This window comes from Salmo salar, chromosome ssa15 (genome assembly GCF_905237065.1).
Source record: "Salmo salar chromosome ssa15, Ssal_v3.1, whole genome shotgun sequence".
Taxonomy (NCBI): Eukaryota; Metazoa; Chordata; class Actinopteri; order Salmoniformes; family Salmonidae; genus Salmo; species Salmo salar.
In genome coordinates this window covers 96,130,826-96,146,061 of record NC_059456.1, presented here as the reverse complement: position 1 = coordinate 96,146,061, position 15,236 = coordinate 96,130,826, and the positions used below count along the sequence as shown (strand labels likewise).

The 15,236-nt window shown below is 44.4% G+C and overlaps 1 protein-coding gene across 1 annotated transcript in view; it reads left to right on the top strand.

Annotated features, from left to right (window-relative positions):
• Nucleotides 1–15,236, top strand: part of LOC106572710 (histone lysine demethylase PHF8-like) — a 32,019-nt gene that overhangs the window by 1,912 nt on the left and 14,871 nt on the right. The window contains 12 exon segments of the mRNA XM_014147117.2: nt 125–254; nt 1,565–1,725; nt 5,252–5,393; nt 5,625–5,811; nt 7,555–7,717; nt 9,188–9,275; nt 10,146–10,252; nt 10,350–10,441; nt 10,627–10,716; nt 10,898–11,173; nt 11,333–11,415; nt 12,988–13,163. Coding sequence (XP_014002592.2) covers nt 125–254; nt 1,565–1,725; nt 5,252–5,393; nt 5,625–5,811; nt 7,555–7,717; nt 9,188–9,275; nt 10,146–10,252; nt 10,350–10,441; nt 10,627–10,716; nt 10,898–11,173; nt 11,333–11,415; nt 12,988–13,163 — 1,695 coding nt within the window.

Here is a 15,236-nt window from a genome sequence, read left to right as displayed (position 1 = left end):
GTAAACCCAGCTCTACAGGAATGCACATGCCAATTCCTCTGAGTCTTTGGCCTTCTGGTCTGCCTTTAGTAGTGTGGTTCTGGTTGTAATCCCAATCTGTTGTTGTCCCCTTTATGTTCTGCAGTGAGGAAGCGGCGTGGAGGAGCCAAGCAGGCGGATATTGGAGCCACTGGAGGAAGAGACACTTCTGGTCGACCGGTAAAGACGGGCACTCCACAGTTTGTCAGAGAGCTACGTAGCCGCACCTTCCCAAGGTAAACCTCCCATATTACGTTATGTCTATACAGTACATGTTCATTTTCTTCCACAGTCTTTATATCTACTATTTACATTTACCTAAAATCACTCCCTCCCAGAGGAAGAACCCAACCTGACACCTAAATGAATTCAAGCGTAAATCTTCTGCTTGCGTACATATTTTTGTCTTACTTTTTAACTTGGCATTGTTTGGAATGTGCTCGTTAGTAAGCATTTCAATGTAAAGTCTACACCTGTTGTATTCCGCATGTGATCAATACAATTTAAATACATTTTATTTGATATACAGTGTAGTGTCTCAACTCTATCCGAGTGGTCCATAATATGGCCTTTTAATTTTGCATTTTGTATTCTGTTAATGTATCATTGTGGAGTGACACTCTAATAATGATTTCTACCTCTACAGGTCTGCCCTGGTTCCCTCCATTGAAGTAATAATAATAAGTCATTTCATTTGTAAAGTGCTTTTCTCACACCTGAGGCTCTGAAGAAAACAACTAATAAAATAGTCAATTTCTATAAAGCTCAGTTTTTAACTGTGCCTTAAACAAGGCCAGAAACTCTGCAGCCCTGATAGTGACTGGAAGTGTGTTCCACAGCCAAAGAGTCACACAACTGAAAGCCCTGTCATCCATATCCAATCAAATGTATTGGTCACATACACATGGTTAGCAGGTGTTATTGTGAGTGTAGCGGAATGCTTATGCTTCCAGATCTGACAGTGCAGCAGTATCTAACAGGTAATATCTAACAAATTCCACAGCAAAACCTAATACACACAATCTAGTAAAGGAATGGGATGAGAATATATCAATATACGGATGAGCAGTGACAGAGCGGCTAAGATGCAATAGATAGTAAAGAATACATAGTGAAGGATACATTATATACATATGAGATGAGTAATGTAAGATATGTAAACATTCTTGAAGTGGCATTATTAAAGTGACTAGTGTTCCATTTATTAAAGTGGCCACATTGGTATCTGGTTGCTCACATCTAAGTTCTCAATCTAAATACATACTGCAATTCCAACCACAAAACGTCTAACACTAATTCTATTTTTGAGGCAACACATGTTGTCATGGAAAATATCCATGTTATTGCCAACAAGCAATGAGCAACTCTGCTGTAAAATCCAGTGCATATTAAACGTTGAGATTCCTGAAAGGCCAGTCACTTTGGCACTGGCAAGGAGTGGAATGTTAGCTAAATAGGCTGGTACTCAGACTAGCGGTGCTTTGCCCATTCTAGTTATTCAATTTCTATATGTCCCTTATGCTCTCCCAATCTGTGTTTTGTTCAGTGCTGACGAGGTGCTGTTGAAGCCGTCGGGGGCCCAGCTGACTGTGGAGTTCCTGGAGGAGCGTTCCTTCAGTGTTCCCGTGATGGTCCTCAGGAGGGACGGCTTGGGCATGAGCCTTCCCCCGGGGAACTTCGGAGTCAATGACGTAGAGCACTATATTGGTAATCCTCCCCGTTTTACATGCCATTATTTTGATATGTGGTGGTTTTACCCACATAATTAAATAGAACACTGAATTATATTCTCTGCTATGGTACCTTTACCTACCTTAGTTGAATGTATTATTTTTTTTATTTTACCTTTATCTAACTAGGGAAGTCAGTTAAGAACAAATTCTTATTTTCAATGACGGCCTAGGAACAGTGGGTTAACTGCCTTGTTCATGGGCAGAACGACAGATTTTTACCTTGTCAACTTGGGGATTCGATCTTGCAACCTTTCGGTTACTAGTCCAACGCTCTAACCACTAGGCTACCTGCCGCCGCATGCACTGACTGGAAGTCGCCCTGGATAATAGCATCTGCTTAATGATTGAAATGTCAATGTACACCTGCTCTTCAACTAGTCACATCTCAACGACATTTCATTACCGTGGGAGATGTGACCTAGTGTAGGTTGTCAGAGTAACCTAATGTCTTCTCTCCCGCAACACTTTTTCTGTGAAGTTGTATATGATCATGGTTAAGGCTGTGGCGGTCATGAAATTTCTTTAGCCGGTGATTGTCAAGCAAATAACTGCAGGTCTCACGGTAGTTGACCATTAATTAATGTAAACATATTTAGCTTCTCCTGGCTTCCACGCAAAGCCTACAAGCCACTGATGTAGACCTTTGGAACATCTACATTTAAAAAAAGTCAAATACATCCATGTTATATAGCCTTCACATCACGTTAAAGCCATTATTTATTTTAGACGGGTCTAAAGAAACATTATATGAAGAAATGTAGTCTATTTCAGAAGAAAAGAATAGCATACTATGCGTTGTCCTTATGTTAGGTCCTGATCTGGCTATGCCATATGGCTGTGGGCTACACTAGTTCATTTAGCAGACAAGATTTGCTTAGAATTCCATGGCATTATTTTATGTTGTAGTATGAAGAATACAATTGAGCATAGCTGAATAAAATAGAAAGGATATTTTCTCCAAACAAATTCTGAGGGAGTGCACACTATTTTGTGTTGAGCGGTTATTTATTTAACTTTAGTTGTGATACAAACGTTGGGCTTAAAATGTTGATTTTTCAATACATTCTAAGGCTGCATAATGCAACTCTAATGATGATTTGGAAAAAGTTGCATGAAAGGCATGAGCTCTGCTCCGTTTTTTTTGCGCAGGCTGTACACACTTCATCAGTCTGTCATTCACAATTTGACAAGTACTTGATAATTCCTTGAATTTCTCGGAGGCATCCCCCCTTGTGTGGCTGTAATGCCCCCTAATCCATGCCTTTTGCGGCCAGTAGCCATTGTGCCCTTGGGCTGAAAATAATAATTATAATTCCCTTCTCCCAACTGCATGCTCCAAAGCACCTCACTCAAATGGCTCTCCGTCACGTGATCGGGTCTTTCTCACAGGCTACAAGTGAAGACGGACACATCAGGGACGCAACTGCGCACATCCCATTCCGAGGCGCATATTGAAGATATTGGAACAACTGTCCACATTTACTTTTCGTGAGCCAACAAAATGAGTAGACCTAACGAACAGCAAAAGCACTATCCTATGTCAATCTACTATCCCCCATAGTACAGAAGTCGACCTATTCTGTGCGAGAATAAATATTCCAAACATAGTCTGGAACAGTTGTGGAATGCGATAGATCCCAAATCAATGCAACCACTACCATTAAAAAAAACCAGTTTTAAGCAATGAGGCTAACACAACAGATCAGAATGTTTTAGCTGGTACTCAGTGTAGGTTATCAGAGTATGTAACCTAGTGTTGATAAACTATTAGGCTGTTTCTTCACATTGTAAGCTCAGCAATGCGCACATGGCAGTAGGCTATAAGCGCGAATGTTCCATTAGCGGGGTAACTCCATTCTCAAAAGTGACCGCAAATGCTATTATGCATATAATGCTGTTGTTATAAAAGTGCATTTTTATGGTGAAAATGATCTTCCCAAACTAGAAACTCACGCGCTGCGTATCTATTCCAGTTAGGCTTTACACCCGTTGTAAAGCGGATTAATGTGCTTCAGTTTAAGAAGTTATTTGGCCACTTTAGTTGTGATTCAAAACATATAGGACTATGGGCTAGGCTACATGAGGTGTGATACTAACCTTATTAAAACATATAGGCCTATGGGCTAGGCTACATGAGGTGTGATACTAACCTTATTAAAACATATAGGACTATGGGCTAGGCTACATGAGGTGTGATACTAACCTTATTAAAACATATAGGCCTATGGGCTAGGCTACATGAGGTGTGATACTAACCTTATTAAAACATATAGGCCTATGGGCTAGGCTACATGAGGTGTGATACTAACCTTATTAAAACATATAGGCCTATGGGCTAGGCTACATGAGGTGTGATACTAACCTTATTAAAACATATAGGCCTATGGGCTAGGCTACATGAGGTGTGATACTAACCTTATTAAAACATATAGGCCTATGGGCTAGGCTACATGAGGTGTGATACTAACCTTATTAAAACATATAGGCCTATGGGCTAGGCTACATGAGGTGTGATACTAACCTTATTAAAACATATAGGCCTATGGGCTAGGCTACATGAGGTGTGATACTAACCTTATTAAAACATATAGGCCTATGGGCTAGGCTACATGAGGTGTGATACTAACCTTATTAAAACATATAGGCCTATGGGCTAGGCTACATGAGGTGTGCGACTATGATTTCAAAAAGTCTCAAAAAAAGGCATGAGTTTCTTGGCTTACTGCACACAAGCTGGGCATCATTCAGTGATAGACTAATAGTGTCACCCTTCAGACTATTCTTGATTTAATCTTGTCATCACATATACTAAGTAAAATTGTGTGTGAAATTTGTTTTGATTTAGAATGGACATTATCATGCACCTGTATCAAAACAGGGGCAGCAGGAAAAAATGTAATCTATGCACTTAAATAGCGAATGGAGGACGCTTTTCTCGTTGTTCATTTTCATGCCAGCCAGGTAGGCTATATCCTGTTGTAAAGAGAAGCCATGTGCTTAATATTAGGAAAGTTGACAAATGTGTGTATATATACAGTAGGCCTAGCCTATAGAAAGCTGATGGGATCCTCCTCTTTTTAATAGAGGCCATCACTCTGTTTTCACACGCAATTGCATAGCCTATAGAAATGTTGCGCAACATGAGCTCATGGTCTCTCATGAAGTGTTTGATTTGATTTTCAGTTACATTTAAATTGATGTCAGAGTGATTAGAGGGACAATAGAGTGCTGAGTACCAGGCAGTTAGTAAGTTTGGTAGGCTACTAATGACCATTAGCAGCATGAAATCAAATGAATTGGTCACATACACGTGTTTAGCGTCAGACCTTGGAGAAGCCTAATTACCGTGACTAAACGGTCACGTTAAATTTGACTGCCACCATGACTCGTGACCGTCGGTGTGGCGGTAATACGCTCACCGTAACAGCCCTGATCACTACAGGATAATGAAGTCTGGGGAGCAGCAAGATGTGATTGTGTTGATTGCGTGTTGTCTGTAGGTCCAGACAGGGTGATTGATGTGATTGACGTGTCTCGCCAAGCTGACCTGAAGATGTGTCTAGGGGACTTTGTGGAGTACTACAACAGCCCCAACAGAGACCGAGTCCTCAACGTCATCAGCCTGGAGTTCTCTGAGACCAGGTACACTGCTTGTTCTTGGGTCTCTTCGATCCACTCATTGGTTGGTAATGCTTTCTAGGGGTCTTCCTTGTCACCAGTACATCATTTGGTTGATCAAAAGTTCCATTTTGCCAGAGCCATACTGAGTGTAAGAAATGACTTGGCATAATTGTTTCTGCAGAAAAGAGTAGTTTAAGTACTGTTGTAAAATCTGGTGTTTTAAATATACAAAATGTGAATGTTCTGTACCAGGCTGTCCAATCTGGTGGAGACTCCAAAGATAGTGAGGAAGCTGTCATGGGTGGAGAACCTGTGGCCTGAGGAGTCAGTGTTTGAGCGGCCCAACGTCCAGAAGTACTGCCTCATGGGGGTAAAGGACAGCTACACAGACTTCCACATCGACTTCGGAGGCACCTCTGTCTGGTACCATGTACTACGGGTAAGAAGAGCGCCGTTATGGGACAGTTGTGGGACAGATTGTGGAAAGGGACAGTTGGCACTAGGCAGTCTTCCTGCTGTGCTGACATGCACAATTGGATAGTTATACACTGAGTATACAAAACATTAAGAATACCTGCTCTTTTCATGACAGACTGACCAGGTGAACGCTATGATCCCTTAATGATGGCACTTGTTAAATCCACTTCAATCAGTGTAGCTGATGCCTTGAGACAATTGAGACATGAATTGTGTATGTGTGCCATTCAGAGGATGAATGGGCAAGACCAAAACATTTAAGTGCCTTTGAAAAGTTATGGTAGTAGATGCCAGGCGTAGGACAGTTGCAGTGACCGTATTACCGCCACACCGGCAGTCACAAATTCCCTGTGACTGTTGGTCACGGTAATCCCAATCCAAAACTCTGCAAATGAAGGGTGCTGATTTGTAGCCTACCAAACTTGCTAATGGCCTTGTACTCCGCGCTCTATTGTTCCTCTAATCACTCTAAACCAGTGGTCCCCTACCGGTTGATCTCCAAGCCATTCCTAGTCGATCACCAAACATTTCTGTAAAAAACCCAACAATAAAGCCTTGTCTTCCTATTTGTTTTATTCGTTTGGAGCTGTTGACGGTAGGTGCACTTGATTCTGCAGCCCTAGCGCCTGACTAGTAAAGGCCCAGTGCACTACTTTTGTGAAAATAATATATTTTTCCCCAAAAAACTATATTCATATATTTTTTTCATTCTGATTTTTCAGACCCTCAGCCACCCTACTTCCCAAGGCTATGCTTCCGTTATTATTTGTGGCTTGCCTTTTTTAATATTCCAAATTGCAACTCAATATTAGGAAGGTGTTCCTAATGTTTGGCATACTCACTAAATAGAGGTGTTACGAGAGATTTAACATTTAAATGTATTTTATCCATTACTGCCTTTATGTTGTTCATCATTGTACGTGCTGTGTCTGCCTGATGGATGAAAATGAGCTCTGCTGCTAACATGCTGACCAGACAGGCTCCGTGCATGCGTATGCACGCGCCATCGTGCGCATATTGATTTTGTCAATATGCACCAAACGCGTTAAAATACCAAAACCAACCGTTAACCAACTATATTAATTTGGGGACAGGTTGAAATACATGGACATTTAGCTAGCTTGTTGTTGCTAACAAATTTGTCCTGGGAGATAAACATTGAGTTGTTAGTTTACTTGGATTGCATATGGTCCTTTTTTTTTTAGCTGGAACTTTGTAGAATTTTAATCCATGTTGAGTCATACAAAATCATGTGTTCTCTACTCTGACAATTAATCCACAGATAAAAAGGGGAAAACTAGTTAGTTTTTAGTTTTTCTTTGATAAGTTCATCCTTCTTCTGTGGATTTTATATGGCAGGTGGTAACCAACTTTAATGTGCATTACCACCACCAACTGGAGTGTGGATCTTTAAATCACCACCGTTGGTATGAGTAGATGGGAGAGGCGGGACTTGCAGTACATCAAGTGTCTGAAATGGAACCAAGTTCTATGTTAGTGCCAGGCTATGCAGACTCCCGCGAGCAGTTTGGATGAAATTATTATATAAAATGTATGTGTACATTTTATTTTGCAACTCTCGCGCACGCGACGTGGCCGGTCTGATCAGCATGCAAAGCTTACGTTCATGTGGAATAAAATGTTGATCAACTGAAAGGTTGATTTAATAAGCACTGTTAGATGAATGTCTACGTGTGTCTCTCAGGGTGAGAAGATCTTCTACCTGATCTCCCCCACGCCGGCCAACCTGGCCCTGTTTGAGCGCTGGAGCTCCTCGTCCAATCAGAACGAGATGTTTTTCGGGGACCAGGTGGACATGTGCTACAAGTGTTCCGTCAAACAAGGGAACACGCTCTTCATCCCAACAGGTAATCGCCCTCGCTCGCTCTTCATCCCAACAGGTAATCGCCCTCGCTCGCTCTTCATCCCAACAGGTAATCGCCCTCGCTCGCTCTTCATCCCAACAGGTAATCGCCCTCGCTCGCTCTTCATCCCAACAGGTAATCGCCCTCGCTCGCTCTTCATCCCAACAGGTCTAAATCAGTCGCTGATTAGAGGGCAATGATGAAAAAACACAGTGGAACTGGCTTCGGGTTCCAAAGTTGAGTTTGAGGGATCTAGAGTACATCCATGTAGGGTACTATTAGGTACACCCATCTAGTACCGGGTCGGACCCCCCCCCCCTTGCCTCCAGAGCAGTCTGAATTATTTGGGGAATGGATTTTACAAGATGGAAACGTCCCACAGGGATGTTGGTCCATGCTGACGCAATGTCATCCATGAACTCATGCTGCTTCCACCAAATCCTGACTCAGCCATCAGCCTGTACTGTCGACACCAGGCAGGACTGGGGAATGAACTCATGCTGCTTCCACCAAATCCTGACTCAGCTATCAGCATGACTCAACAGGAACCGGAGTTCGTCAGACCAGTCAGTGTTTTTCCACTTCTCAATTGTCCAGTGTTGGTGATCGCGTGCCCGCTGGCGTGGTCGTCTGCTGCAGTAGCCCATCCATCACAAGGACCAACGAGTTGTGTTCCAAGATGCCGTTCTGCACACCACCGTTGTACTGCGCGTTGTCTGTTTGTGGCCCGCCTGTTAGCTTGCTCGATTCTTGCCATTCTTCTTCAACCTCTCAACAATAAGTTGTTTTCGTCCACAGGACTGCCTCTGACTGGATGTTTTTTGTTTGTGGCACCATTCTTGGGGAAACCCTAGATACTGTTGTGCGTGAAAAGCCCAGGAGGCTGGCCATTTCCTGAATCCGCCGTGCCTGGCACCGATGATCATACCACGCTCAGTCACTTAATTCACTCATTTTACCCATTCTAACGTTCAATCAAACAGTAACTTGGATGCCTGTCTGCCTACTTTGTATAGCAAGCCATGGCCACGTCACTCACTCTCTGTAGGAGTGATCCATTTTGTGAACGGGGTGGTGTACCCAATAAACTGTCCAGTGAGTGTATGTACAGGGAGTAGTCCTGTGACATGCAGTACTGCAGTGTTTGACATGCAGTACTGTTAACTTCATGTTTTAAGTATCCCTATATTTCTGTTATTACGGGGTTATCACTCAGTCAAGAGTGCGCCTGCACGGGAAGTCTAGTTGTTGATGGACCGAGCCTTGTAGTGGCTACCTTGTAGTGTGTTCATACGGTATAGTAAACTTTGTTAAACTGGAACCTTGTCGTTGTGTCATTTCGAGTTAACAGTACATTTCCGGTGGAGTTCGTCAGAACTCAGTATATTATGTGTTAATAGTACATGCATAAATTAATATTTTATTACCTGTATATGTGTGAGTTGTTCACATGTACCTTTGTGTGTGTTTCAGGATGGATCCACGCTGTGCTGACTCCTGTGGACTGTGTGGCCTTCGGAGGGAATTTCCTACACAGCCTCAACATTGACATGCAGCTCCGGTGAGTCCCTTCACCCCTGCCTCCTCTTAAAACATTAGTCACATCACCTACGGTACTCTGTTTTTCTCAACTGATCTTAGCAACCTCTCTCTCCATATCAAAACTAGAATGCCATTCGGAAAATTGCTCTCGCAATACATGGCGGCAGGTAGCCTAGCGGTTAGAGCATTGGGCCGGTAACTTGTCGGTTCGAATCCCCGAGCCGACAAGGCTCTGTTGACGTGCCCTTGTTGCTCCTAGAATTCACTCTGGATAGGAGCGTCTGCTAAATGACTAAAATGTACGTTTTATATTACCGTTGTACCAGAACCGTTTTATATTACCGTTGTACCAGAACCGTTTTATATTACCGTTGTACCAGAACCGTTTTATATTACCGTTGTACCAGAACCGTTTTATATTACCGTTGTACCAGAACCGTTTTATATTACCGTTGTACCAGAACCGTTTTATATTACCGTTGTACCAGAACCGTTTTATATTACCGTTGTACCAGAACCGTTTTATATTACCGTTGTACCAGAACCGTTTTATATTACCGTTGTACCAGAACCGTTTTATATTACCGTTGTACCAGAACCGTTTTATATTACCGTTGTACCAGAACCGTGTATTCCTACTATAGCTTCTATTATAAACTGGTTGGATCTATCCCTAAATGCTGGTTGACTGACAGCTGTGGTATTTCAGACCGTATACCACGGGTATGACAAAACATTTATTTTTACTGCTCTAATTACTCTGTGTTGGGTCGTGTTTAAGAACAGCCCTTAGTCGTGGTATATTGGCCATATACCACACCCCCCTTGGGCCTTATTGCTTAAATACCAAATGTCTAATAACATTCTTTCTGTGTTCTCTTCCAATCAGAGCATATGAAATAGAGAAGAGGTTGAGTACAGCAGACCTGTTCAGGTTTCCAAACTTTGAGACAGTGTGTTGGTATGTTGGCAAGCACCTGCTCGACACATTCAGAGGTGAGGCGCTTCATCATAAATCAACCTCTGCTGAACTGCATTTGTTTGGGCAATGTTTGTCAGGAACCTTTATCTTCTATACTGGTCTACTTTACAGGTCTGCGAGAGAACCGCAGACACCCTGCTTCCTACCTGGTCCACGGAGCCAAGGCCCTCAACAACGCTTTCCGCACCTGGACACGCAAAGAGGTGATTCTTTGTAGGCCCCCTTATGAATGCATTAATTAAGCCTTTATAGCAGCTACATAAGACATAATAACACCTGTCATAGGCAGTCATAAACATTATGAACAATGGCATGAAGGTGTCATGAAGCTAGTTATATTGGGCGCAGTAGTCCTTTGTGTTTTGTGATGTTTTTGTGCTCTGGCCAGTCGCTGACTGACCACGAGGTGGAGATTCCAGAGACCATAGAGACTCAGCGTCTAGTGAAGGACCTGGCCAAGGAGATACGACTGGTTGAGGTAGGCAGGGGGAAATATTTCATAGAGTACTCTGACCGAGCCAAGCTACTGGGCTGGCCTGGTAGTTCGTCCACCATAGAAAATATCTGAGCCAGTACAGTTCAGGTCGCACCTATAGTGTGAGGCACTATCAAATTTCTGTCTTACTGAGACTACTCCGTCTTCTCCTCTGCCACCACAGGACATCTTCCAGCAAGGCCGTCCTGCGGCTCCTTTCACCTCTACACAGGGCTTCCCCACTCCCCTCCCCAAAGCCTCCCCTCTAGCTGTCTCCCAGAGTCCAGGCCGCCCCCCGGGGAAGAAGAGAGGTCCCAAACCCAAGGATATGTCCCCCAGCCCCAAGAAGAAGGGTCCAAAGGGCTTAATGAAAGAGGCAGGCGAGTTGGACCTCCTGGAGATCCACACCAAACACACACTGAAGAAATTCCAGTGTGGAAACAAGAGAAACAAGAAGAAGGTATGACTGATTGTTCAATAGTCCTTTTTACCTCAATATTTCCCTCTCTGGAACAAATAAGGTTGAAAGTCTAAATGTACTTTGGCTCTCAGCCTCACATTGTTAATGTGTATTATAGTGAAATGCTAACAGGATTGTGCCATTCCTCTCCGTCTCCAGTTAGAGCTGCCTCTGGAGGAGTTTGCAGGGAAAATGAGCAAGAGCAAACTGAAACTGGTGCTGACCAACGGCAAAATACAGGGGTAAGACTGGGAGGTCAGGAGACTCTTCATGCCAAATCTTTATCTCTCACTTTTTTCCCTCACCCTTTCTCACTCTCTCTGCCTGTCTCTGTCTCTCTGCCTGCCTGACTGCCTCTGTCTCTCTCTGCCTGCCTGACTGCCTCTGTCTCTCTCTGCCTGCCTGACTGCCTCTGTCTCTCTCTGCCTGCCTGACTGCCTCTGTCTCTCTCTGCCTGCCTGACTGCCTCTGTCTCTCTCTGCCTGCCTGACTGCCTCTGTCTCTCTCTGCCTGCCTGACTGCCTCTGTCTCTCTCTGCCTGCCTGACTGCCTCTGTCTCTCTCTGCCTGCCTGACTGCCTCTGTCTCTCTCTGACTGCCTCTGTCTTTGTCTCTGCCTGCCTGTCTCTGCCTGCCTGTCTCTGCCTGCCTGTCTCTGCCTGCCTGTCTCTGCCTGCCTGTCTCTGCCTGCCTGTCTCTGCCTGCCTGTCTCTGCCTGCCTGTCTCTGCCTGCCTGTCTCTGCCTGCATGTCTCTGCCTGCATGTCTCTGCCTGCATGTCTCTGCCTGCATGTCTCTGCCTGTCTCTGCCTGTCTCTGCCTGTCTCTGCCTGTCTCTGTCTCTGCCTGCTGTCTCTGCCTGTCTCTGTCTCTGCCTGTCTCTGTCTCTGCCTGTCTCTGCCTGCCTCTGTCTCTGCCTGCCTCTGTCTCTGCCTGTCTCTGCCTGTCTCTGCCTGTCTCTGCCTGTCTCTGCCTGTCTCTCTCTGTCTCTGCCTGCCTCTGTCTCTGCCTGCCTCTGCCTGCCTCTGTCTCTGCCTGCCTCTCTCTGTCTCTGCCTGCCTCTCTCTGTCTCTGCCTGCCTCTCTCTGTCTCTGCCTGCCTCTCTCTGTCTCTGCCTGCCTCTCTCTGTCTCTGCCTGCCTCTCTCTGTCTCTGCCTGCCTCTCTCTGTCTCTGCCTGCCTCTCTCTGTCTCTGCCTGCCTCTGTCTCTGCCTGCCTCTGCCTGTCTCTGTCTCTGCCTGTCTCTGTCTCTGCCTGCCTGCCTGTCTCTGCCTGCCTGCCTGTCTCTGTCTCTGCCTGCCTGCCTGTCTCTGCCTGTCTCTGTCTCTGCCTGTCTCTGTCTCTGCCTGTCTCTGTCTCTGCCTGCCTGTCTCTGTCTGCCTGCCTGCCTGCCTGTCTCTGCCTGCCTGCCTACCTCTGTCTCTCTCTGCCTGCGTCTGTCTGACTGCCTGCCATCCTCTCGGTCTGCCTGCCATCCTCTCGGTCTGCCTGCCATCCTCTCGGTCTGCCTGCCATCCTCTCGGTCTGCCTGCCATCCTCTCGGTCTGCCTGCCATCCTCTCGGTCTGCCTGCCATCCTCTCGGTCTGCCTGCCATCCTCTCGGTCTGCCTGCCATCCTCTCGGTCTGCCTGCCATCCTCTCGGTCTGCCTGCCATCCTCTCGGTCTGCCTGCCATCCTCTCGGTCTGCCTGCCATCCTCTCGGTCTGCCTGTCTGCCTCGCTCGCTGTCTATCTGTCTGCCGCCTCTGTCTGCGTCTCCGTCTCTCGTACTGTTCTTGCTACATTTCAGTGTCATCCATCCTTATTTCTACCCACAGGAAGAAGGGTGGTTGTTCAGGCATCAGTAACAGTGCGGCCCGTGCCTGTCAATTCCAGCACCATGCTATGGGAGGGTCTACCTTGTCAGATTTCGAGTCCGAGGACGAGCTGCAGATTGATGAAACTCCCCCTCCACGACGCAAGGCTGGAGGATCTAGCAAGAAGAAACTCAGTGGTGAGAGAGTACATCATTTAGTTTGAATGTAATATGTAGTGGGAAGCACCTGCTTCATAATAGCATTCATTACTAAAGACTACAACAGTTTTCTGCTCCTGTTGGGGCGTTCAGTTCATCCTTCTGAGCCTTGAGGAGGAAGGTTTTTGAAGAGTCCTTTGGAACAGTGAGTGTTATCGTTATTAAATTGTATTGGTCGTATACACACTGAGAGCCAGGCCTAATCGCTCAACATCAATGCCCGACCTCACTAATGCTCTTGTGGCTGAATGGAAGCAAGTCCCCTCAGCAATGTTCCAACATCTAGTGGAAAGCCTTCCCAGAAGAGTGGAAGCTGTTATAGCAGCAAATGTTGGACCAACTCCATATTAATGGCCATGATGTAGAATGAGATGTTAGACGAGCATACTGTTGGTTATGTAGTGTATTGTGCGGGGTAGGTTCTGTTTATTAACCATTATTTTAACAGGTATATTGATAGAAAATACATCTCTTCTACTCGTCCCCAGGTCCTTTGTGTACAAGAGAAGAATGTGCAAAATATAAAAAGTAGCTCTCGTGCTAGAAAAGGTTGGCGACGCCTGGCCTAGATCGTATTCCATCAGGGCACACTTGGCAACAAAACCCGCTACGGAAAAAAATTAACATTAACCTCTCTTGGGTAGGGATCAGTATTTTGACGTCCGGATGAAAAGCGTGCCCGTTGTAAACTGCCTGCTACTCAGGCCCAGAAGGTAGGATATGCATATTATTAGTAGATTTGGATAGAAAACACTCTGAAGGTTCTAAAACTGTTTGAATGATGTCTGTGAGTATAACAGAACTCATATGGCAGGCAAAAACCTGAGAAAAAAATCCAACCAGGAAGTGTGGAAATCTGAGGTTTGTATATTTTTTCAAGTGATTGCCTATCTAATGCACAGTGTCTGTGGGGTCATTTTGCACTTCCTAATGCTTCCACTAGATGTCAGCAGTCTTTAGAACGTTGTTTCATGCTTCTACTGTGAATGGGGAGAGAATAAGAGCATATGGAGTCAGATGACTGAGAAAATGACATGAGCTCAATCGCGCGTGCTCCCGTGAGAGTTAGGTGTGTTTCTTTTCATTTCTGAAGAGAAAGGAATCGTCTGGTTGGAATATTATGGAAGATTTATGATAAAAACATCCGAAAGATTGATTCTATACATCGTTTGACATGTTTCTACGGACTGTAATATAACTTTTTTGACTTTTCGTCTGAACTTACTGCGCGAGCACAGTGCATTTGGATAACTTGAGTGAACGCACAAACAAAATGGAGGTATTTCGACATAAAGATGAACTTTATCGAACAAAACAAACATTTATTGTGGAACTGGGATTCCTGGGAGTGCATTCTGATGAAGATCATCAAAGGTAAGTGAATATTTATAATGTCATTTTTGACTTTTGTTGAATCCAAAATGGCGGGTATCTGTATGGCTTGTTTTGATGTCTGAGCGCTGTACTCAGATTATTTCAAAGTTTGCTTTCGCCGTAAAGCTTTTTTGAAATCTGACACAGCGGTTGCATTAAGGAGAAGTGTATCTATAATTCTTTGAATAACAGTTGTATATTTTATCAACGTTTATGATGAGTATTTCTGTAAATTGATGTGCTCATTCACCGGAAGTTTTGGGAGGCAAAACATTTCTGAACATTACACAACACACCAATGTAAAATGGGGTTTTTGGATATAAATATGAACATTATCGAGCCAAACATACATGTATTGTGTAACATGAAGTCCTATGAGTGCCATCTGATGAAGATCAAAGGTTAGTGATTAATTTTAGCTGTATTTCTGGTTTTTGTGACGCCTCTCCATGCTTGGAAAATGGCTGTGTTTTTTTTCTTGTTTAGGTGCTATCCTAACATAATCTAATGTTATGCTTTCACCGTAAAGCCTTTTTGAAATCGGACAATGTGGTTGGATTAACGAGAAGTGTATCTTTAAAATGGGATAGTTGTATGTTTGAGAAATTTGAATTATGAGATTTTTGTTTTGAATTTGGCGCCCTGCTATTTCACTGGCTGTTGGCGAGTGTGTCCCA